Source organism: Miniopterus schreibersii (assembly GCF_964146895.1).
Source record: "Miniopterus schreibersii genome assembly, chromosome: 16".
NCBI lineage: Eukaryota > Metazoa > Chordata > Mammalia > Chiroptera > Miniopteridae > Miniopterus > Miniopterus schreibersii.
Window position 1 is genome coordinate 32,734,003 of NC_138116.1, and position 25,666 is coordinate 32,759,668.

The 25,666-nt window shown below is 43.1% G+C and overlaps 2 protein-coding genes across 2 annotated transcripts; both read left to right on the forward strand.

The window, feature by feature from the left end:
* Positions 1-13,230: 13,230 nt before the first annotated feature.
* Positions 13,231-14,160, forward strand: LOC308568966 (olfactory receptor 1A1-like; the record flags this gene model as incomplete). The annotated part of the gene is made up of 1 exon (XM_081162286.1): positions 13,231-14,160. The coding sequence occupies one exon, from the start codon at positions 13,231-13,233 to the stop codon at positions 14,158-14,160; it is 930 nt and encodes a 309-aa protein (XP_081018412.1).
* An 8,690-nt stretch (positions 14,161-22,850) lies between these two features.
* OR1G1 (olfactory receptor family 1 subfamily G member 1) lies at positions 22,851-23,909 on the forward strand (the record flags this gene model as incomplete). The annotated part of the gene is made up of 1 exon (XM_081162035.1): positions 22,851-23,909. The coding sequence occupies one exon, from the start codon at positions 22,851-22,853 to the stop codon at positions 23,907-23,909; it is 1,059 nt and encodes a 352-aa protein (XP_081018161.1).
* Positions 23,910-25,666: the final 1,757 nt, after the last annotated feature.

A 25,666-nucleotide genomic window follows, 5' to 3' on the forward strand; every position in this document is an offset into this window, starting at 1 on the left:
GCAGCCGCGATGTTTCCATTTCCCCAGAACCTCACCCTCGCTGCCCATCCTCAGGCTCTGATCTCCTTCCCATGGGTCTAAGGAGGCCTCATTACTTCTGGGATTACAAGTGAGATCTAACGTCCCTTCATGTCTTGTTAACCATTTGCGTTTCCCTTTATGAAATCCCCCTTTTCACATACCTTGCCCAGTTCTGTTCTGGGTTTTCTTCCCACCTTTATTTGACAGAAGTTTCTTACAAACTCTAGATATTAATCCCAACAAGGGAATTAAGAGAGAGCTTGTAAGTTTGAAGATGAAGCTTCTGTAGATATTTGTGCACAGGTTTTTGAGTGAACATAGTTTCTATTTGTCTGGGACAGATGCCCAGGAGTGCAGTTGCTGGGCTGTATGGTAGTTGCCTGTTTAGTGTTTATAAGAAACAAGCAAATCGCTTTCCCGAGCGGCTGTAATGGTTCACATTCCCAGCAGCCCTGCATGGGTGACGCAGTTTCTCCACATTCTCATCAGCATTGAGTATTGTCACCATCTTTTATTTTAGTTGGTCTCATTGTGGTCTAATGAACCTTTTCCTAATGGCATATGATGTTGGACTTTTCAAGTGGGCATTTGACATCTGTTGTAGCCTCTTTAGTGCAGTGTGCGTTCATTTATTCTGTTTAATTCTCCAGGAAGCCACCTGGGCCTTGGGGTTCCTCATTAGAATGTTTTAACTACACATTCAGTTTCTTTAATGGGACTAGTCCAGTTACATCTTTCTTTTGAGAAAGGTTTTATAGTTGTTTCTTCCAAGGAATTGGTCCATTTCACCTCACTTGTTGGAACTATGTGCAGAGTGTTTTTCTTTTTTTCTTGGTCAGTCTGGCTAGAAATCTGTTTCTTTTACCAATCTTTTCAGAGGACCAGTTTTCTAGTTTGTTGAAGGCCGTTTCACAATTCTTTATTTTACTGATTTCTGCCATTATCGTTTTTCCCCCTTTCTTGTTTCTTTAAGGTCACTCTGTTGCTCGCTCTAACATATAATTTGGATACTTAGCTCTTTCTTTACACCTGTGGCTCTTTCCTTGTAAGTCTATTTAAAACTAAGACTCTTTTATTACTGCTTTTGATTTGGAGGTTTTCTTCATTGCTTTTTAGTTCTAAGTAGTCCATAATTTCACTCATGATTTCCTTTGAGCCCAGGCTTTATGTAGAATATATTTCTCTTCACATTTAGTAATACCTTCTTAAATGTCCAGATATTGGGTAATTTAATGCTATCCATTATTAGTAACTCTGTACCTTAACGCATTATGGTTTAAGAACATGTTTGCATGATGCATTATGGTTCATGAACATATCCACAGAGAAGAAATATGTGTTTCTTCTTTAGAATTGATTGAGACTTCCTATGTGACACAGTACATGCTAATGTTTGATTTTTGCTTGAAAGTCTGAACATTATCTGTTAGGTGCTGATATAATATGTCTAGCAAGGCAAACAATAACTTCCATTTGCCAATTTTTCTTCTGATTTTTAAAATCATTTACTGCCTCCCATTTAATAGGTCCTTTTTCTTGAGGGTGGTTTAAAATGTACACATTTTATTTTGCAAGCCAGCTTACTTTCCCTTAACTTAAAACAAGCTTTTAAATTTACCCTTATGGATTTCTTAGGAGTATCTATATTCCCTCCCCCTTACCCCAGGACAAGTTCCTCAGTATCTCTCATGTCTTGAAGTCTCCTACTCTCATCCACTGCATAGTGTTGACTCCATCTAGTATTTTAGAATATTATCTCACACTTTTTGTGTATTTCTTTAGTCAAGAGTAAACTTTGTCTAGCAATCAATGTTTCAGTATTTTATGTTATTTTAAATATCTAAGTATTCAATAACTTTAATTAAAATTCACTATTTTAGAAAGGAAGAGTTGAAATAAGTTAAAGTGATTTGATTAGGTGGATAAGAGTGTTTTTCCCCACCCTATTTTGAGAAGATTTACTTTCCAGAGATTTGTATTTTAAAAAAAATGACCAAGCCTTGGCCAGAGTCCCTCAGTGCTTAGAGTGCCAACCCTGGCACTGAAGGGTCATGAGTTGGATTCCCAGTCAAGGCACAAACCTGGATTGCAGGTTCACCTGCCACCCCTTGTCAGGGACCGTAAGGGAGGCAAGCAGTAAGCAACCGGTTGTCTCTCCCACATAGAAGTCTCTCTCTCTCTCTCTCTCTCTCCCTCTCTCTTCCTCTCCCTCTCTCTCCCTCTCTTCCCCCCCTCCCTCTCTCTCTCCTTCTTTCCCACACTTCCATTTTCTCTGAAAAGCAATGGGAAAAATATCCTGGAGTGAGGATTATCAACAAAAAAAACATAAAACCCCCCCACAAAGCCAAACCAAATCAAATCAAACCAAACCAAACCAAACCAAACCAAACCAAACCAAACCAAACCAAACCAACAAAGGCCCAGACTAGGTTTTTGGTGAAGTCAGGTATTTGCATTTCAAAGGTCCTGGGACTTTGGTTTCAAAATGTCAATTATCAAAAGTCACTTGAGATGAATGGGGGAGGTTTGGGGAAGGTAAAAGGATTCGGTGGGCTTTGAATTGTTTCTGAAGCTACACCTCTGGCCCTATGAAGACTTCATTTGTAAAAGAAGGACAGTCATTTTCAATAGCTCAGGCACTGGGTTGCCACCCAAATGTTGGCAAAGGACTGACAAACCCATTCATGCACATTGGGAATGTTTCTTTCTATTTGGGTACATTTTTCTAGTTTACAGAAACTACACAGCTTAGGGCCGTCTCTGAGAGCCATAAAGGCTTTTGGATATATGGAGCCTCTGTCCATTTCCCTGGGGAATGGCAAAGCAGGTCCCAGCTGCAAGACAGTATTAAAATGAGTGGTGCCATTAACTGGCCAAACCTCTCTATTGCCCACTTTGTATTGGGACCAGGCCATGTTACAAAAGAAGATTAACCTTTTCTTGAGGGGTTCAGGGTCATATGTCTCCTAGTTGGCAAGAATGTCCCCCAAAAAGGGCCTCTCAAGGCACTGTGGCCGTGTTGCCCATTTACAGAAAGATCTATGGAGCAAGCAGAGAGTTAGAGGCATCTCTGCAAGTCTCTGGGCTCTTTGGGCCATTCTGAGTAGGGCGGGTGCCCTGTTAAGCCGTATCTCAGGCTCTCATGGAAGATAATAATAAAGAAACGATGGTTAGCAAACCTTCAACCAGTCTCCAGATGTGTTTCCTCTTGGGAGGTTCCTTTTGGTACAGCATCTTGTTCATTTTTCATTCTGGAAAAAGCGTATGTGAGCATCACTGATTTCATTAAAAAAACAAACAACTAAAAAAACCCCATCTCACTCTATCAGTGAATGGAGGCAGATTTGATGAGTAAAGACAGATATATATCCCATAACATTCCCTAGTTGGAAGGAAGCAGGTTTGGATTTAAACAGACATTGATTAAATATTTCTGCCATTTGTATAGAAGCTTTACTCCAGAGGAGAAGGCAATTAGTTGGGTGTGGTGAAGAACAAATAAAGTAGCTTCAGTATCTACAGGGGCCTCCATGGCTTCCAGTTTTATGGTAATTTCAACTGCTCCCAAACTGTCCCTGAGAAGGGGAACCACCCTTGGAGCAACCACAGCTAAATTTCTTTGTGAACCTCTCAGGGTCATGGAGAACCCTGGGAACAATAGCTGGTTCCCCTCTGGCTGAGACCAGCTTTTATCCAAAGTGAGCTGTTAGAATTCCCCTCCTCAGTTTCCCCTCAGGCAGCAGGGAGTGTAGGGGAGGAGACCCCAGGGGAGGGAAGGGAGGGGAAAGGGGAGTAGGGGGGGGAAGCCCAGGGAGCAGAGGGTCCAGGGGAGGAGGTGTGGAAGGGGGAAGGTGGGCTGTTGGCATTTATTAGCTTCAGAAGTTTTCAGAGACAGTCCTAAAATTTCCAATTAACATCCGTTTTAAAAGAATGTATCTGTGCTTCTCCTTAAAGCTTCTAATTTCCAATGCAAAGTACGCTTTGCATTCATTCGGTTTAATTTTAGAGCCAACATTTTTCTAATTTTTTTGAATGCAAAAATTATTTTAGGCACCTAGAGACAACTGCATTTTGGCCATTTTTAAGTTGATATTTTCTAATTCTTCTCATTTCTGTTTTCTATCAGGAGTATTAATAAAGTCTGGGGCTTGAGAGTTCCTGGCCTTGGAGGCACAACTTCTCATGTTAATTTTAGTGGGGGTTTTTTTTGTTTTTTTTTAAGATATGCAGAGTCTGAGCAAATTTTCTAAGGATGCTATGTAGTGGGTGAAAGTGTGCTGCTTATGGGTGGTGCCCCACAAAGCTCTCACCCCTGGAGTCCCATTCAACCCTCCTACATGCCTTGGTTTCCCTCTAGACTGTCTAAAACAGCCTGAAGGGCTCGGGTGTTGACTGACCCACCATATGGGTGCTCCCAGGAGAAGCCAGTCAGTTTAATTAGAGTTGAGCTGGACTTTCCCTAAGGACCCCCCCGCTCATCATGAGGAGTCACCTCTGACACCTCCACTAAGATTCTCAGTCGCCTATGAACACCCAATATTTGGGCTGCAGGGAGGATGTGACCCTTTATCTTCGGAGCTGAAGCAGTTCAGCTCTCATTTATAGGGTGAATGTTTTTGCCTCAGACCCTCAGAAAGCAATTCCAATAGAACAGCCACAGTTAAAGACCAGTCACCCATTTTTCCTCCTGTCTTGCCTTAGCTTGGGTTCTGTTCACCATTAACCTTAGTTCCACCTTGAGGATTGAAATCACAGCTCAAATAAAGTCAGGCCCTCTACCATAAGCAAGGGAAGGTCCTGGATCCAAGGGAAAATTCACCCAAGTTCACATGATGGGTGGGGAATCAGTGGGCTCAATGGGCCCTTTGCTGGATCCAGGCACCGGGTCTTGGTCAGCGGGGTGGTCCTGGGAGAACTTCTTTGGATTCCTGCTGCACTACACCAAGTAAATGTCAACGTAAGAAACATTCAACATGTGAAGAATTTTTGTGAGTTTATCTGAGCCAAAATGTCGACAATTTCCGGGAAGCAAAATATCAACGCTTTGAGATAATGCTCTGGAAAATGGCAGTTTTACACCTTATTTTATAGTTTATAATCAAAAGGGGAGACTTATGAGGGTTCCATGAAATCCACTGCTGATAGATTAGGAAGGTGGGAGGAAGCAAAGCTGGGAAACCTCTGGGGTTGTATAAAAAGTGAAATGATAGACAGATACTTCTTTCATATAGGTGGATATAGGATAGTTAACAGCCAACAGTTAACTCAGTCACAATGAGGGGATTTGTGGTCTCTGCAGAGCAGTGCCTGTGCTTTTAGGGGTCCAGAAAAAGGAAAATTACTCTGACATTTCAAAGATGTGTTATTGTAGATGAAAAAAGACAACAGACAGTCTCAGTTAAAGTTAAGATGACTTCTGAATTCCGTCCTGAATGTTGTTATTTTCTGAAATATCAATTCCTCCTAAAAAGCCAATTTAAGTTATTTTTATGCTCCTTACCCACTCTGTCTGCTGCTTCTATGAAAATTTCATTTTAACCTAAATTTGCTTCTGTTTCAATTCCCTCTTATTTTCAATGTCTTAAGAATATGGAAAATTTTGTCTTTTAAAAAATTCTGTTTCGTTCCTTAATGGCTTTCAAATATAAGTTTTTCTTCCAAGTGCTTAAGGTGTTGCTCCCCTTCTCTTGCTCTGCATATAATATTTCAGAGAACATTCTTCTTCAAGTGTCTTTAAACTAGAAGAGATTTAACAAAGCCTGAAATTTTCAAACAATTAAATTTAGCCTTTCTCACCATCCACAGGATTTTCCCTTTAGGGCATGGGAGATTAGAGATTCCTCTCAGAGCTAATCAAACATGTAGTCACTAAATACAGAAATATTTGCAATGGGTGAGGTTGAAGCCTCATTTCCTTCACGGTTCCTTTGATGCCATCACACAATTCCTTGCCCCTAATGGCACCCAGAAAATAAAACACGGAAAGAGTAAGAGATTTCGAGAAGAACATAAGGAGCAAAATGTGGATGCCAGGAAGAAAATAGTATCATGAGATGTCATCTTACCCATGTCTGGGGAGCCCATGTCCTGGGCACTGCAGCGTGACCTGAACACAGGGCGAGTAACAACAGAGCAAAGTGGAGGCTGCGACTCGAAACACAACTGAAGGAAAATGTCATTCAACAGACATTCCAACACCTACCATGCGAAAAGCTGAGGAAGATTTTGGGGAGTTGTCTGACCATTGCATGACTCATAGTAAAATAGGCAGTTAATAGGCCGTGTTATAGATAGTAAAGAGGTAATAAAGCCCTGGCCCGTTTGGGTCAGTGGTTAGAGCATCTGCCTGCTGACGGAGGGTCCTGGGTTTGAGTCCTGGTCAAGGGCATGAACCTCGATTGCAGGTTCCCCAACCTGGCCCGGGCCGGTGCAGGAGGCAACCAATCGGAATACCTCTCTCACACCCATGTTTCTCTCTCTCTCTCTCTCTCTCTCTCTCCTCCTCCTCCTTCCCTTCCACTCTCTAGAAATCAATAGAGAAAATGTCCTTGGGTAGGGATTTAAAATAAGAGAGAATAAAGTATAGAGGTAGTAAAATGACAGGTAAAAATTACTAAGTATAACTATACACTAGGCTCTGGTTTAAGAACTTTTCAGATGTTCATTCATTTGATCCACAGGATACCTTTCTGACGGTGTCGCTGCTGCTGCTGTTATGAGAATTATAAAGATGGGTAAGCACGTAACTGTCCAAAGCCGGTTACAGCCAGTACCCGGCAGAGCCTGGACTGAAACCCAACCAGAGCTCACAGTCTCCACCATGGTCCTCTACGGAAAAGAAGTGGCCTCTCTGCCACGGGAGGGCTAAGCCACAGCCTAACCAGCACCAGCCGGGGCTGTGACAAAGGGGACGCGGACACAAGGTGAGCTGGCCAACATCTAGGCCCCTCACATTTCTAAGAACCTGAAAACCCTTGCCCATAACACTTTTCAACACAAATCATAGACAAAGGATGACACAGAATTCTTCTCCTTTGCACATGTAATACCAGGAAGGCCTGAGATACAGGCCAGGAGCTCAGTTGTACCACAGTTCTGGCCTCCCAAGGGGTGGTTCCAATTCTGTACTGAGCAGCAGAGGACAGGGGCCCACATTCCAAAAAAAGGGATAGTATATCTCTTCTAGTGACCTCTTCTAGGTCAGCCTGGAGCTTGGACCCTGGAGACACACTCTCTCAAAATCCCTGTTGTCCATTTTTCCTTCTAGAAGAACTCTGGGAAAGATGACTCTGGAGAGCCATGGTGTCCCCTCAGGGCACAGCTGGAGGAGTGTGTCACGAGTCTCAACAATTACTCTAACTATGGCTTGATGTACATGGGGAGTGGTGTTTCCAGAGACTTTATAACCTGGTGAATAACTCACAATTTTCTCTGTCCCGTGCTTCCCAGAGGAGGGAACCAGGCTCATCTTCAGGCTCCCTCCAGGGCAGCTCCGTCCACCCCTTCTGCGCCACAGCTGGGAAACTTGGAGCTCCTCTTTCTAAACCACCCAAGTCCTGTCTCTTCTGCCCCAGGAACAGAGGACTCGTGCTCCACATGCCTGCCTCTGACAAGGAATGGTAACAAGTGTGGACCAGCTGGCTGGCAACTCCCCATTTGTGGAAGAGCAGGGAAGGCTCCAGGACCAGGACCCTTTTTTGACAGCATCTGAGCTGACTCTCCTAGGTAGGGGCTGTGGACACTGGAGAACAGAGTCTCTATGACAGTGACATCAAGGGATAGATAGCCAGCAACTGCACTATATACATTATTTCCTTTAAGCCTCACAAACCCTCAAGAGGTGAGTAGAATTATTTTGTCATTTTATCAGATGAAAAAATTGGTGACTTGAATTGCCTAAAGTCACACAGAGGGCTGTCAAAACTAAGACTCACACCTTGGTTCCAGAACCCAAGAGGGAGAGAGAGAGAGAGAGAGAGAGAAGAGACACTCCGCTTCAGACAGTGGTTATTTTGGGGGCCTTATCCAAAAAACCAGGATGCGGGACAGGCGGTGTTGATTTGGGTATTTCAGTCCTGAGCTCCCCACCTTCTGAAGGCCTGGAGGCATGGTGTGTGTGTGTGTGTGTGTGTGTGTGTGTGTGTGTGTGCGCGCGCCATGATGCCAAGGGGAAGTGTTTGGACTCTTGGGCCCAGGAAAGACAGTCCTCAGCACTGTCACACTCAGAGCACAAACACTTTGCAGGAAAAAGGATCCCAGAGGCTCACCATTGCCTGGAACTCAGGTTGATTCCCGCGAACTCAAGGCTCCGCTCAGTCTCTAGCGTCCCTGCTGATGCACTCCCTGGCTCCTCTCCGGGTAGGCACAGGTTCTCTTACCTCTCTCCTCGATATTTCAGCAGAAATCACCTCTCCCACGATGACACCCTAACGTCTAACACTGCAGATCGTGAAGTCCCTGTGCTCAGCAGCTTCTCTTCTCTGGTTCCCTGTGTCTTTAGTTCTCGCATTGATTATACCAAACACTTCTTACCTGGTGCAGCTTTTTCTTACACTTATTAACTCTCTTTTCAATCAACTTGTGGTTGTCCTTGCCCCAGATTGTCACTCAAATGTTGACTTATACTTCAGTCACTTTAGATGTCCAAATACCTATGTGTGTTAAACAAGAGGTTGCACATTTCTATTACCAAGAGAAGGGTAGCTCAGTTAACATCCACTGTACTGATTTTTCGTATGTGACAAATCAAGTATGTACTAAAAATTCTTCACAGTATAACCACAAACTTCTTTTCCAGGCTGATTTCCCACTTATCTGTGTTTTCTCCACTACTCCTCTTTAGATTTTGTTTTAGCTTACCATCTTTTGTTTATTGGCTGTATCCTTTCCTCTCCTATGACTTGTCTATTCTAAACTTCTGCCCAATATTTCCTGCTGTATTTTTGGTCGTCTTCTTTTTTTGTTAACCCACACCTGGGGATATTTTTTTCCATTGCTTTTCAGAGAGAGTGGAAGGGAGGGAGGGGAAGAGAGAGAGAGGGAGAGAGAGAGAGAGAAAGAGAGAGAGAGAGAAACATCGATGTGTCATTGACTGGTTGCTACTGGCCACCTCCCACGGGAGCCCAGGAGAGAACCCGAAACCCAGGTACGTGACCTTGACTGGGAATCGAACCCATGACCCTGCAGTGCAGTGGCCAACGCTCTAACCACTGAGCCACAGCAGCCAGGGTCATTTTTGGTGTTCTTCTTATCAGTGTGTGTGCTTTATTGATAATGTGTGCAGCAGACATCATCCCTCTCCAGGCCAAGACTTGTCTTTCCTGTTTCTTTAGAGTGTTCTTTTCATGCAAATGTTTTAAATTTAATTTAAAGGAGTCAAAGTGTAAGACATTTTTCTTATATTTTGTGTGTTTTGCGCTGGTTCAAGAAGTTAATTACATGCCTGATATCATAAACTTAATTCCTTCTAGAATTTTTTCAGTGTAATTGACAGATAATTGACACAGAGCGTTGCATGAGTTGGAGGCACACCATGTGTTGTTTTGATTTGCTTCCATGTTCCTCTACATTTTTTGAAGTTTTGCTTTCCCCAATTAATCCTTTAGGGATTAGTTTCCATGTGAGGGTATCCCATTGTCCCAAGATTCTTTATTATGTGGTCAGTCCATCCTTTCCCTGCCCATTTCTAAACCAACCCATGTCATATACTGTCTGCTAATAAATGCTTGGTCTGCGTCTGACTCTCTAGTCTATAAATAGGTCTAGTTTTCATTCCCCACATCAGCAGGACTAATGGGACCATTACTTCCTCTCATTCTCTATCTTCAAATTGTTTTAGCTGCCGATGGCTCCTCACCCTTCTGCACGCTAAATTCCATGTCTGCAAGAAACCTGTGGTATTTCGATTGGGATTGCATCAAATCCCCAGATTAATTGGAAGAGAACTGGCAATTTTACCACATTGAGTCTTACCATTGACATTGCTTATTGCTTCATTTTTTAAGGCATTCTTTTATTTGTCCCTCAGTAAAGTTTTGTAAGTTTTGAAACCAGTTGCACTTCTTTTGTTACAATTATTTCTAGATTCCTTAATATTTTCTATTGCTACTGTGAATGAGGAGACTTTGATAAAATTGTATTTTCTAATTTATTATTATTTAGGTATTAGAGCAGTGTTCATTGTTTTTAATACTGGTCTACATCAAACAAACGAGCAGATATCTCTAGAGATTCCCTTGGGAATTCCTTTTCAACCCCTACTCAGTCCCTCAACCCCACCCTCTTCCTAGCCCCTTCCTCACACACATCTGTCAGCCTGCTCTCTGAGTTTGTCAGTTTTTCTTATTAGTTCATTTTGTTCATTAGATTCCACATACAAGTGAAATCATACGATACTTGTCTTTCTTGGGAATTCTTGGCTGATCTAGAGATTTTCTTGGGTTTTCTTTAGAGAGATTCACATTTTCTGTGCATTTTATTCTTTTGTTCTTTCATTTCCAATTCTAACAAGGCAAAAAAAAATTCTAGTGTCATTTCACAAGTAGGGCAAGACTTGCATGTTTTCCACAGAAGACCCTCTACTTCAGGCAGATCTGTGGGCACATCTCCTGTACCAAAGGAAATTTACAAACCTAACCCCTGCCTTTAGGGCCTTGTTCGTAGTTGGAAACCTCCAGGGGCCACAGCAGCAGCAGCTCTGTCTTACAACTCTTGCTGAGTATGCTTTTTCTTTCTCATACCTTTGTATTCACATTTCTTTCTTTTAGGTTTGGATATATGTATATTTTATCATTTTTAAATTTATCTAGAATTTCTATGTGTTTCAACTGGAATGGGATCCACTGACATCAGCTTAGTCTGACGTATTGCCAAGAATCCCACCTCTAAAACATTATACTTCCACAGCAAATGAACTAACCACAGTCTCTGGACCCTTTAGCTATATTGAACCCTCTCAACCCTAAGATATGATTCTGTATAAAGACAAGGAAAGGTATTTCAAGAAATAAATCCAAATTCTTTTAGGTTCAGAGAGAAGGACATCATATTTGGGGAAAGTATACTTAGATCTGCACCCCCTGTGCCGAGCACATAATTCACACGTGTACTGTAGGAGATATCGAGGATTAGTGATTGAACTAATTATATATTGAATTAACTATTGAGTAGAGTTTTCTTTGGAAAAAATAGTGAATTATTCAGAATACCCTGGCAAAGGGATAATAAATAGTATGGTACAGGACAATGAATACTATAGTAATAAGTCGATCTCAAAATGTGTACTAGTTTAAATGAATAAAAGTTTCAGCCTCTCTTATGTAACAGTCCCAGTGGGCATCCTTGGTGGAAGGTGGCTCTGCTGGATGTGCAGAACTAGGGACACAAGCTCATTTCAACCAAGCGACTGTGCCATCTCATTCAGACTCTTGGCTGTTTTTATCTGGCTGGCACAAGGGGCAAAAGAGCAAGGAGGAAGCCCAGAAATAAAACACGTGGAGGAACTGGCAGTAAAACCCAGTCGCATGGCCACAGCGCAGTGCAAGGCAGCCTGGGAAGTGCCGTCTAAGCGTGTGTCCAGTAAGAAGAGAACAGCACGGCTTTGGATGAGTAGCCAGTAGCCTCTGCCGTCATTAGTACGACTCAGAGTACAAGCAGGCCAAGGAGGAGGGGATCTATAGTCCAGAAGTGAAGGAAACGTTACAATAGTTCAGGGAGAAAGTGATGGTCAGCTACTCTAAAGTTCTGAGACGAGAGGTCGAAAAGTTAAGTTATGTAAATATTCTTTTAAATGAAGAATCCACAGATCAGATGTAGAGGTAAACAATAGGCTGGGTAGGCGTGCCTGTGAGCCTCCCACGGGGGGGGAAACCACAGAAATAAACCTTGATTTAACTCTAGAAATATTGAATGCAAATTTATCGGTTCATAAAATGAACAGTATTTCACAGTGAACTCTCTGGGAGTGATCAAAATGAACAAAGTATGGCTTCGCTTCTTTCAAAAGCTTGCAGACTGCTTAGGTGGGATGGGCAAAGCAAGGGGTTTGGACAGACGCGTTGGCGGGATGACCGACGGCAGGGATATGGGAGAAATCACGGCGACAGATACAGATCTGAGAGTTCACTCTTCAGTCCTTGAAGTGACTATAGAGTCGGGTGAGTCACCAAAAGGAATAATAAAGAAAGAAAACAAAACACCAGAGAAAAACTCTGCAATTTTATATATTAGAGAGTTTTCCAAAGACGTAAAACCTATCAAAGGAGGTGGTGAAATCTTATTCGAAACTGGGATTCTTGGGGAGAAAATTCACTGGGCTTATTTTTCCTAGGACCTCAGCACAGTGGTCCTTGTGATTCATGATCTCTCAGTGTTAGTGTAGATACCTATTACTTCCTGGGCTTTGGGATCACTAAGACTTTGGTCATTGAAACAATACCTAATTTCCGGGTTGGTTCTTGTACTAACATACCTTTTGCACTGGAGTCTTTTGTCAAAGACTCCAAAATGCTGTTATTTCCATATCATATGTAATAAAATTGCCATGTGAGTCTGGCTTCTCCATTAAGTTGTAAGGTCCCTGAGAGCAGAGTCGATATCTTACAGGCTGGATAAATTAATAAATTGCATTTTCACATTTTAAACTTTTTTCATAAGCCTAACAAAATATTTAGTGTGTGCAATATGAGAATTAAGTACTTATTGCCCAGCTGGTGAGGCTCAGCGGTTGAGCATCCACCTGGGATCCAGGAGGTCTCTATTTAATTCCCGGTCAGGACACATGCCCGGGGTTGCGGGCTCGATCCCCAGCAGGTGCGTGCAGGAGGCAGCCCATCAAGGACTCATCACTGATGTCTCTATCTCTCTCTCTCTCCCTCTCCCTTCCTCTCTCTGAAATCAATAAAAACATATTTTTAAAAAGTACTTATTAATTGGTTAACTTCAGTGTGTGGAGGGGGTGCTGGGATGGGGAAGGATGGGCACTTCTGGTTCACAGATTGCTCGCTTCCCAGACATGACTACCGATTAGTGTCGCTGATCAACAAGGACACTCCCCCCAAATGCTGACTTCCTCTGGATTTAGTAAACCCAGTTTCAGAGATGGATGACTTATCACTTGAGTCAAAACTGGTGGGTCAGGAAGGTCATTCATTATACACAGTGACCTCACTAATAATTCTGGATTCCCCTCCCCTTTCTAATGCCAGAGCCATGAGGGAAGACAATCAGTCGTGCCCCCTGGGCTTCACCCTCCTGGGGGTGAGCGGCCGGCAGGATCGGGAGCGCGTCTTCTTCACTCTCTGCCTGCTCGTCTACCCCGTGACACTGGCTGGGAACCTGCTCATCGCCTGGGCCATCTGCTCCGACCTTCGCCTGCACACCCCCATGTATTTTTTCCTCGCTAACCTCTCCTTTGTGGACATCTGTTTCTCCTCTGTAACCATGCCCAAGATGATAACCAACCATCTCTTGGGCACCAAAGCCATCTCCTTTGGGGGCTGCCTAACGCAGATGTACTTCATGATCGCCTTGGGTGTCACGGACAGCTATCTCCTGGCCGCGATGGCGTATGACCGGGCTGTGGCCATCAGCCGCCCACTTCATTACACAACGGTTATGAGCTCACGACTTTGTGTCCTGCTGGTCGTTGGGTCCTGGGTGGTTGGCCATGCCAATGCCCTCCTCCACACTCTGCTCACAGCCAGTCTGTCCTTCTGTGGCAACCGGGCAGTGGCCAACTTCTACTGTGACATTGTACCTCTGCTCAAGCTGTCCTGTTCTGACGTCCACTTTAATGTGAGGGTGATGTACCTCGGGGTTGGTGTCTTCTCTGTGCCATTGCTGTACATCATCCTCTCCTATGTGCGGGTCTTTTCCACTGTCTTACATGTTCCATCTACCAAAGGTGTGTTCAAAGCCTTCTCCACCTGTGGTTCCCACCTCACGGTGGTTTCTTTGTATTATGGGACAGTCATGGGCACGTATTTCCGCCCTCTGGCTAGTTACAGTCTAAAAGATGCTGTGATGACTGTCATGTACATGGCAGTGACCCCAATGTTAAATCCTTTCATCTACAGTCTGAGAAATCAGGACATAAAGGCCGCCCTGGGGAAACTCTTCAGCAAGAGGATCTCCACGTAGCCAACGGGAGGCCGCACTGGAGGCTGCAGCCACCAACCAGGAGGCACGTGGAGATCCAGCCCCAGTGTCTTCCCCTCCAAAAAGCCATCTTTGATCTTTCCAGCTCAAAATTCTTCTTCTCGGACATTGGTACCAATTTATGATGCATCTCCCTGAACTTATCACTTTGGAGTCATTGTTGTCCTTGGGCAGAGTGGCAGCACAGGAGCACTGGGCTCATGTCCCAGCTATTGTACTGCTACCAGAGTGAAGGGGAAAGGTCTGCAGCTCAGCTTCTACCTCTACATTTAGGAAAAATAATATCTGCCTGCCACTGTCACAGGATGTGAGGATACGGATAGTTCTTTTTTTTTAATTTTTTTATTTTTATATCTCTTTATTGCTTTCAGAGAGAGGAAGGGAGAGGGAGAGAGAGAGAAACATCAATGATGAGAGAGTCACTGATCGGCTGCCTCCTGCACGCCCCCGACTGGGGATCGAGCCTGCAACCCGGGCATGTGCCTGGACCGGGAATCGAACCGCCATCTCCTGGATCCTAGGTCAATGCTCAACCGCTGAGCCACACCGGCCAGGCTTGGGGATCTGTTTTGTTCTGCTGTAGCTTCAGCCCTTAGACAGTGCTGACATGTAGGAAATATTTAATAAATTTGTATTAAATTAATAAATGAATCCTGCAATATTATGTTTAAATAATGAATGCAAAAAGGTTACTTTTCCTAATATGGGTAAACTAAAAAAAAAAAAAAAAAAAAGCCAAATGGTATGAGATATTTCAGCTATTTCCCATAGTAAAATATTAAGTGCCAAGAGGATGTTGTAAAAGAAGAACTGAGGGTGTAAACTCGTAGAACTCCTTACCACTAAACTGCTCTGCCACTTGGATGTTATGTCTCTGCTTTAATTTAGACAAAGGAAGCTGACCTCCACTACTGTATTTCTTACAATAATCATAAGAATTGATATGCATGTTTCTACCTTTAAATGCAAATAAAAATCATTGCACCTGTAACATCACTGTCTCAGCTGTCTCTCTTTGATTCTGTCAAACATACTGTCCTGGAATAATTTTGACGTAACTTAAATTACTTCATGTACCAAAGTCCAGGGATTGACTAAGTCTGAAAAAGACTATTTAGGTAGTAGGTCTGTTCAGGGCAGGTAGGACCCAGCTCCGAAACAGAAATCACACCTGCTATATTTAAACCAAGAAGATCTAATGCAAGGAAGTATATAAATAGGTGTGTTCTGAAAGAGACCGGAGATAGAAGACCGATACCAGAGATTATTAACTGCAGGAAGGAATGACTCCCCCTAGTTACAAACAGCAAAGGTAGAGTTTCCAGACCTAGGAGCTCGGGGGAGGAATGACCACGTACCTGATGCTCTGAGGGGAGCTGCTGAACAGCTTCCACTGGGCTTCTCTCCTGCTGAGGTGACTCAGACTTTTATTCCCGAGGGATCTGAATACTCAATAGTACTTCTCCCTAATTTTGGTGGGGGGGAATACTGTAGTTGCTGTTAACCTCTGTTGGCCTGGGGAGGGGAGAAGGAGTGTTGGGGGTCAAGGAGGAGAAGGGGCACATCTGTAATACTTTCAACCATAAAGATAAATTTTATTTTGAAAAAGAAGAATTTAAAAAAGGCATCCCAGACATAGTTTTAGACAGGGTCCTCCTTGGCCCCCTTCATTGTGTATCAGCAGCACAATGCCCTTGGTAACTGGGTCAGTCCCTCCAGCCAGTAGAGAAATCTCTCTTTTTCTGAATGACCCACAGAGACGTGTTACAATTTGACTGAACATCAGCAACATCATAGTAATATTTTAAAATGTAAATACCAAAAGATTATTATTGATACCCTTTTATAAGGTTATAAACAGCTAAACGAAAATTTCTAGGAATAGATATAAAAGAAAAAATGCTTTAAAAACAAAGGCAAGGCAAGATGAACATAGGATTCAGAACAAAGAATTTCAAGAGGGGCGAGTTAGGAGAACGCAACTGAGGCCACAATGTAGTTAGCTGTAAGTTATTACCAAAGACCTAGCTTTCAGGTTGCATGGTGGGTCTAGGGGTGATATCATTCAGATAGATAAATAGAGAGGTAGACAGGTGATAGAGAGCTAGGTTGACACATACATACATACATACATGATAATAAAAGCTCTGCAGGAAGCACTGATGAGAGTTTGCCTTGAAGTAAGATTGGATAGAGCGAGGAAAGTCAGGGAGCAGGAAGGGGTGGTGAGGTCAGGAGCTTAATTAGGCAGCTCTAAAGAACGTAAAGAGCTCTAAAGAATTTAGAGTAATGTAAACAAGCAGTGAACATTTACATAAAGGATCTAGAAGCCAAGGTAATGCGGAAAGAGAAACAACAGAATGTGGCAGTTTGTATGAAAGTAGTAAGAGGGTGTCTTCTAGGTTTTGAGGTTGAGCCTTTAATGAAAATAGTGAACAAGAGAGTCATTTAAGAAAGTTTCATTCCTTTTGGTTATGTTTTCAAGAGATATCCAAATAAATAATAGAATGAGAGATATAACAGAGCATGGATCAGAGAGGAGTTGATAAGGGAAGTTATGGAAATAGATGATACCATCTAGGGGTATGAGACTCAAGCCTGAGACTCTCATAGGATGACTAAATTTTGACACAGAATGAGGATTCTAGTGGGGAGAGAATGACACTTGCACAATCTAGAATTGTGCAAGTTATATGTTTGTCTCCTTTTTGTATCAGCCAAAGAGCACAGCAGAGTGTATTGTTACAGTAATTTGGAGTGGGTATGCAATTGACCTATAAGATATGAATTATACAATATAAAACATGTGTGTTAAAATATAATATATGCATATGCAATACAAAAATATAAATAAGAAAGGAGCTTTATTGTATCTTTCTATTTTTAAAAAATTTATCTTTATTGTTGAAAGTATTACAGATGTCCCCTTTTTCCACCCATATTGATCCCCTCTGCCCCACACCCACCCCACACCCGGGCCTTCCCCATATCTTTCTATTTTTATATGTTTGAAATATTGTATAATAATAATTTTTTTAATATTAAAATTAAGGGGGAAAATGATGGTATTCCATAGTAACCAATAAAATTACTTTTGGACTTTAGGTATCACCCTTGACACTAAAGCAGTAGATTTTATATATATATAAAAAAATTGTGGATACAAACATCATTTGTTTTCTAGGAAAAAAAAGGTAAAGATAACTTAATATGCCAAAATTATTAGGTGTCTAGTTTTGCTTTATAAAAAATGCCCTCAGGTTTAAATGTAATTCCCATGTAGCAATAAAGTACACATCTCTGGATTATCTATTACTTGCATTACGGATGCCAAGAAACCATTTTCACTGCCAAGAATAGTGACTCTTGCCTTAACAGTGTATTCGTGAAAGGTTTGTTTTGATGCAAACCTTATAATTTAAAATTAAAATTAAAATTTAAATTAAGCAGGTTAGCATTTTTAACACCACCGAAATACATTGACCCAATATAGGAAGTTGGATCAATGTTAGAAATAAAAGAGTCACAGCTTAGCTTTCCAAACTTGTCCTTAGCATTTCACATTTATGTACTTAGCTCTGTTGGTGTGCCTCACAGACGAATTCAAATTCAAGCATAGTTCCACTAGAGTGTTAATGTTAATTAGGCAGTTTCCCAAATCTGAGAACATCAGCTCTAATCTAGTTGGATTTGAGCTCTCTACGTTTTACCTCTCCAGATTGTAAGAAAAAAGGAAGTGGTATAGAAAAGGAATTAGCACAGATAATATTTCTAGTTCCAACACCTGCATTGCTCTCTTCCCAATTTCTGTCCCTTCAGCTGTGCCAGTTGCCATTCCACTTTGGTCAGTGAATTCTGAGTACCAAGTACCAATGTTCCAAGTCCTGGTACATGTTCTTCTTGTAGGACCAGTTCACTCTTTTTGTTTTGCTCATGGTAGAAAAAAAATTAAACTAGATTTTTTAAAACATGGAATTATGTGGTTATTTTGTTTAATAAAATGGAATAATATATTTAAATCATTAGATTACTGGTTTAAGGGTCTATCATGGCAGCACTTCTAGAACACACAAGAAATTGGCCACTGTCCCAAGGAGACCCAAGAATAACCCACATTCCCAAGTCACCCACATTCTGTGCTTTTTATTCTCTGCATGCTTGATTAGATGACCTTGGAGCAGAGGGACAATTATGTGACCATTTCTCCAGGAGAAAGAAGAGATTTCATCTGCTGGTGTCATTTTGGCTTCCACTTGCCCCATAGATCTGGTCATGAAACATCTGCAAGGATAGGATTCAGGTTGCTGGCACCTGCCATGATAAGGAATGCCCAATTTCACACCCCTGGTCTCCCCAGCCCAAAGACACACACACACACACACACACACACACACACACACAGTACAAGTGGGGCTGTATGAACAAAGCTTCAACCTGGACTAAGCTGATCATGTTGAGAAGTAGACAAGATGGTAAGATACTCTCTGAGCCAACAGTGGCTCACCTCAGCTGGCCCTTTTCATGTGCTGAAGGCCTCTATCTATGTCTCCCTGAAAAGCCCCAGGTAAATATCACAAGGCTAAAAGAATTGACCAAAACAATTTAGATTTTTTTCTGGTGAATGGATTGCTAGGATCCCACGGGGACCACAGAGGTATCTTAGGTCCCTAATGCATTAGGCTCTCTTGGAATAGCTCACAGTAGGGACATCACACTGTGCTCTCAATCCTCTTGGGTTTTGGGTACTTCACAGAATTATTATCTTCAATTTAACAAGTCTTGAGATTGCCCCACCCTACAGCTAAGAATAGCAGAACCTTAATTCCCAGGGTGTGGGTGGAATTACAGGAACGCACTTCTCATGGGTTCTATGAACAAGTGAAAGGGGCAGACATTGGCAGCAAGTCCTGAAATAAATAGGAAAGGACTGAGACGGGGCTGTTGTTAGGCTCTGGGTGGTGTTCTGTGAATGTAGCTTCCCAGGATGACCTATACTCGGAGTAACATGGTCATAATATTAACTCAGAGCTCTTGTCTTTTTTTTCTCAGAATAGACACAAATAAGACGTCTTTATTCAACACATTCAGAGCATGACGCAAGCTTCCTTTGGGTGCCTTTAAATGGTGTTCCTGTCACCTTCTCCTGACCATCCACAGTGGGGGAGCTGCATGTGGAGCAGACAGAAGCCTTCCAGTAACACCCTCAGCGATTAGCAAGCACAACTAGGTAAGGACCAGGACAGAAGACACACGACTCCACTTGGCTGCCTTTTTTCTCCCTCTCTTTCCTTTGCCCGTCCCACCCTGTGGTCAGTTGGGAGCCCATCTTTCACAAACAGTCCTGTACCAGCAGCGATGCCGCTGTGTTGCTGTAGTCACCCAAAGAGGCAAAGGCCCTTGTCCACAAAATCTTACAGGCCGTGAGAGTCATGTGCTATAAGGAGAACAGAGCACGGAAATCAACAGTGACTTCTCTTCAAAAAGTTCCGTGCTGATCCCTTTCACTCGGTCCCCAGAATTGCAGGAGACACACTCACACTCTCACACTCACACACATGCATGAACAAGAGAACAGACACGCTCAGGCCCCCACACTGCAGGAAGAAGTTAAAAGGATGCGGCTCCAACCAGCCAAATTTCTCTGCTCTTTATGGACTCTCCAGAAAAGAGGGGTTGCACTGTTCTGCATTGTCTTTTGTTTTATGCATCCTATGAGCCCATGGCTTGTTTGGGGGGAATGGTTTCCTTAATTTATTTTTCAAGAAGTAGTACATTCACTTGCTTAAACTTCTCACTCTATTGTACACCTAAAACTAATGTAACCAATATAAGATTGTATACCAACCTATTTAAAAAAAAAAAATCCACCAATGATAGAAAAAATATCTACAGAAAGGTATACATGAAAATCTCCCTCCCTCCCCTGTGTCTCATCCACCCAGTCCCCAGACCTCTAAAAAGTAATCACTGCTACTGGCTTCCTCTTTATTCTTCCAGAGGTTTTTAATAAACACACTAGTCAACAAAATATACATTGTTTTGGGAGGCAGGATTAAAATGTTTATATTTGGAATGGTTATGGGAATAGAAGTTTGAGACATGCCCTGCTCACTCAGTCCCCCCTACCCCACCTTATTCACTCTGTTTTTAACCTTATAACTTTTACTTCTTCCCTCTGGATGTTTCTCTCTTCATCGGTGGGAAACACGAGTTCTCTAAATTTCATTTCTATTTTCAAACTTGAACCTCAGTCCAGAAAGCAACCTAGTCAAGTTCATGGAAAATTATAATCAACCACAGGAAATTTGTGTGTTAAAACAGCACACAGCTAATGTAAAATGTAAGAACAAATTTGCTTTGAATTGTAGGAGTTATAGTTTATAACAGGCCTGCAAAATGCCCACTGACATATGAAAAGGGAGGACAATGCATTGAATGGGTTTTATGTTTCGATAAAGTAATTTTATTCATGAGGCAAGAGGTGGCCTAGTAGTTGGGACTAAAAGTTAGCAAATGGAGAAAGAAAAGAGGAAGTAAGGTCTCTGGTCTGTGACTCGGAGAGCTAAGAGGAAAGCTGGTGGGGGAATAGGGCTGAGGTTTCTGTGTTTGCTGAGCCAGAAATGGTCAAGAGACAAGATTAAGGAGAATAGAGATTCTGAGGCCTTTTGGTCTGCCTTAGTCAATAGACTTTCTGTCCTGAGTGAGGGAGAGGTGAGGGGCAGCCCTAGACAGTGGAAAAGGGAACAGCTATTGAGGCCAGGACACTACAGAAATGATTATCTCCCAAGGGGCATTGGGAGAGGTCAACCAATGCAGCCATATACTGAACCCCACTCATCCATCCACTGCATCTAGAGCTATGTCTATGGGATATGGAAAATGCAAAGTCTAGGAAACACAGGCCCCGAGCAGTGTGGAGACTCTTGGGAGAAAGTGGGGGAAACACCATAAGTTATAATCACATTTTGGCCAGTGGTGCACACACAGGCGATCCTGGGGATTTTAGCTGCTAGCAGATGAGGTATGGTGATTATGGAGACCAAGTGGAGGGTGGAGAGCACTGTTCTTGGAATTAAACGATTGAGACTAGATCCAGTTCCGCCCCTGCTAGAGGTGGCTTAAGGTTACTGATTATTTATTCATTTTTTCTATTCTAGGGGATGTCCTTCACTTGTAAATTAAAATTATTAATTAATTACTCTTTTAAGAATATTCTTTCTATAATGTATGTTGAAAACAGTTGCTCACTTTTTTGCTTGCCTTTTACTCTGTGTATGATCTTTACCTTTAAAAGGATAAAAGTCTAATTTAATTTGATGAAACCAATTTTCCCCCTTATTGTTGCATCCATTTTTTTTCTTAGTTAGAAAAGGCAACCTTGTCCTGAGATCAAATAACTATTGTGCTATATTTTCTTCTGGTTGCTGTGGAGTTATATCTGTAGATACAATGCTTTAGCCACCTGAGATTTATTCAGTAAACACTGTGAGGGATGAATCTAAATGAATTTCCCCCAGAGTTAACCAGCTCGTCCCAGCACCATTTGTCCAATCCCTCTTCCCTTTCCCACCAACGGGCGATGCCCCCTTCAGGGGACCCAAACCTGCTGCATATTGTGCTCTTTCTCTGGGCTTCCCATTTCTGCCCTTGGTGGGTTTCTAACGAGAAGGGAGCGGCATGCACATGCCCTGGGGTATGGTGTGGAAGAGGAAGCGGGTGTGGTGAGAGATGCCCCCGGTCAGTGAGCCAGTGCGACTGTCTACGGGTAGTCATGTCAGTGGGTAGGACTAAGGCTGCCAGGCTCCTAGGCCGTGCTCTACTTTGGAGGGATGCAAACAGTACGGGGGAAACTGATCCTGTGGGTTAGTTCCTCAGCTGAAACACGGCTTCGATGCCAGCGTTTTACTTAGAGACACTGCATGTGCTTCGTTGGCCTGTCATGCCTGTGGAAGCAGGTTTTCTGCGTTTTCCTGTGGCCGGGACTCCCTGAACTGGAAGCTACGTGTGACACCAGTAAGGGAAAGGCTCGGGCTGTTTCCCTGCCTGGGACTCCCTCTACCCAATTTTACATTCTATTCTTTCTGTTCTTGAGTCACATGCTTACTGAGTGCCCGTGTTGTGCCAGGCTCCTGGCTCAGGCGACATTCCAACGATGCTCGAGACGGGCACTTTCTCAGCCGACTCTCAGCGGTGCTCACGCGGTGAGAGTGTGGATGACACGGACGAGTGACACATGCTCTGATGGGCCAGGCACAGGGGCAGGAGGGGCATGAACCTGAGTGTGTTGTAAGAGGATAAGTCAGGGAAGGCTTCCTAGAAGAAGTGATGTCTACGCTGAGATATGAAGTTTAGCTGGAGAGGTGAGGGAGAGAGGAGAGACTGTTCCAGCCCAAGGAAATCAGATCAGCAAAGTTTTAGGATGGATTAATGTCAAAATGTCCACATGAATTCCACAAGAGTTATACCAACAAACACCTCCAGACTAGCCCCAAAATATAGGTATTGGATTAATGCTTATATAATAAAACAAACAAACAAACAGCCTCTCTCCCATTAGAAACAAATCCTTGGTTTCCCGCGGCACCAAACACAGGCCTTTGCAAATATTTCATTGAACTACGTGAAACTGCCATTTTTGTAGGTCCTAGCCAGTTAAATATTGGAAATTTCATATGATTCCACCTCACATTACAAGATCCACATTAGCATGTTGCATAATTTTCAGAGTTCACAATGCAGGACTTAACCTCATTCAATTATCCCAACTCTTTGCTTACAGGCAAATGGGATGGGAGAACCTGACGAGCGTCTCCGAATTTGTCCTCCTGGGGCTGCCTTTAGAGCCAGAACAACAGGAGGTCGTCTTGGGGCTGTTCCTGTCCATGTACCTGGTCACAGTGGCGGGCAACCTCCTCATCATCCTGGCCATCACCGCCGACGCTCAACTCCACACTCCTATGTACTTCTTCCTGGCCAACCTCTCCCTCACCGACGCCTGCTTTGCATCCACCACGGTCCCCAAGATGCTGGCAAACATGTGGATCCAGAATCAGGTCATCTCCTACGCAGGGTGTCTCTCACAACTATATTTTTTTATGCTGTTTGGGGTGCTCGAGGCGTTCCTCTTAGCAGCCATGGCCTATGACCGCTACGTGGCCATATGCCACCCACTCCATTACATCATGGTCATGAGCCCTGGGCTCTGTGTCTTCCTCGTGTCTGCCTCCTGGGTCACGACCGCCCTCAGCTCCCTCCTGCACACACTCTTGATGAACAGCCTGTCCTTCTGCGGGGACCATGAGATCCCACACTTCTTTTGTGACATCAACCCCCTTCTGAGTCTGTCCTGCACAGACCCCTTCATCAATGAGGTGGTGATCTTCACCGCCGGGGGTCTCACAGGCCTGGTTTGCATGCTTTGCCTGATGATCTCTTACACGTACATTTTCTCAACCATCCTGAAGATCCCCTCAGCTCAGGGGAAGCGGAAAGCCTTTTCTACCTGCAGCTCTCATCTCTCTGTAGTCTTTCTATTCTTTGGGACTTCCTTTTGTGTTTATTTCAGTCCCCCCTCAACCCGCTCGGCACAGAAGGGCGCAGTCGCTTCAGTGATGTACGCAGTGGTAACCCCGCTGCTGAATCCCTTTATCTACAGTCTGAGGAACAGAGACATCAAGTCTTCCCTGAGAAAGATAATTTGGGTTAGGAAAATTCATTCTCCTCGCGGATAGTGACTTCACATCCAATATGGTGATCTCCACCCAACTGCACTTTCCACAAGTTAGCAGTGAGGAGCAAGGGAGGGAGAGAAGGTGGAGACCTCACTTCTAGGATGTGTGATCTGAACCTGAAATACTCATGCCTAAGCTATAGAAGTGCATCAGAACAAACCCATTATCAGGTCAATATCTTTAGCTTAAGTTCTTAAAATCATGATGTCCTAAAATCATAGCCACCCAGGTTTATAATATAATAAACAATGTGCTTGAATACTTTGAAACAACATGAGATGGCTCATGACCAAAATAAGGGAATATCTGGTTGCCCTGTTGTATGAGGCCAAGAATAAACTCGGGGAAAAATAACTTCCCCCACCATCACTGTGACCTTGATGACTTGGATCCCCACCAATAGTGTTTTTGACACTGGGACTCCCTGTGTCTGTGCAGCCCCCATGCTGAAAGAAGAGAAACCGGGACTGGGAAGGACTTGATGACATATTTAGGTAGACCTACTGCAAAGCACCCAAGACCCCCACTCCTCTTAACATCTGAATTTTCATGTGAAAATTTCATTTTTATTTTTGGGAAAACTTTTCCAAGTTAATTTCATCTTTGCAGCCCCAGTGCTTACCACTTGGCATGAGGCCTGGCATCTTTGCTATACACCACGGGCATGATTGTAATAAAAAAGCTAGGGCCAGGAAAGAATGATTTTATGGACAATTTCTTACCTGAATGATTGACATCTCCTCCTATAAGTTTCCCAGTCTCCATTCCATCTATTCTGCACACCACAATCAGATTAATCTTCAAAGAATATCATTGGTTATATCACCATGACTCCCACCCTGCTAGAAGTCTCAAGTGGCTCTATACTGCTGGCGGAATAAAGTTCAAAGTATTGTTCTTAACATTCAGGTTTACTGTCACCAGTTCACAACTTATATGCTCTACTGTTAACCAGCTCTGTCCTATCTTTCTCTCAAGATCAGCTCAGGCCAGTACTTTTATAATACACTGATTATTGTTGGTTACCAAAAAGTGATGTTGGCAAAAGTTGTTGGAAAGATGAGTCAGTGAAAGTTGGGGAAAATATATGTCGAATAAGGTGCACCATACCCAGTTAGATTCTGTAATAAAATAAAAAGCTGCTACTGGGTGCTATTTTTCACTCTTGTCTGTTTCCCTTTCAGTATCTGGCTGCCTGCGGCAGTGACATAGGCTGTGATCACTGCAGGGAATATCTCTCCCGTGGAAGTCATTGTTGATAGCCAGCTCACCTGCCCCCTACTTGCCTTAATGTAAGCTCACAGGATACCTCCTGACAACAGCAGGTAGTGTAGCAAAGTGGGAGATAGAGTTAGGCTGAAGCAAGTTCAGATCCTGGCTTTGCCACTTGTGAGCTACATGGCCCCAGGCAATCACTTAACCTTTCAAAGCGAGCATAGCCCACCTTATGGTGTCAGGAAGTTTGAGGAGTGTATATAGAGCATTCTCGGTGATGAATTAGATATGCATGTAAGCACAGAAAGGCTTAATGACTAGTGGATAGTATATATTTAATCAATGTTATCTATTGTGGCGGTAGTCCTCGTTAAAATGAAAGCTCAGCTGCAGCAGCAGATAATGTGAATTCACTTGCAAAACTGCTGATAAGGAATTGCCTATAACGTGCACTGTGAAACTGGAAGGGATCCTGTGCTTAAATCAGTCTTTTGGAGAACTTTGCAGGGTTTAATGCAGGATGGTCCACTTACCAGGATTCA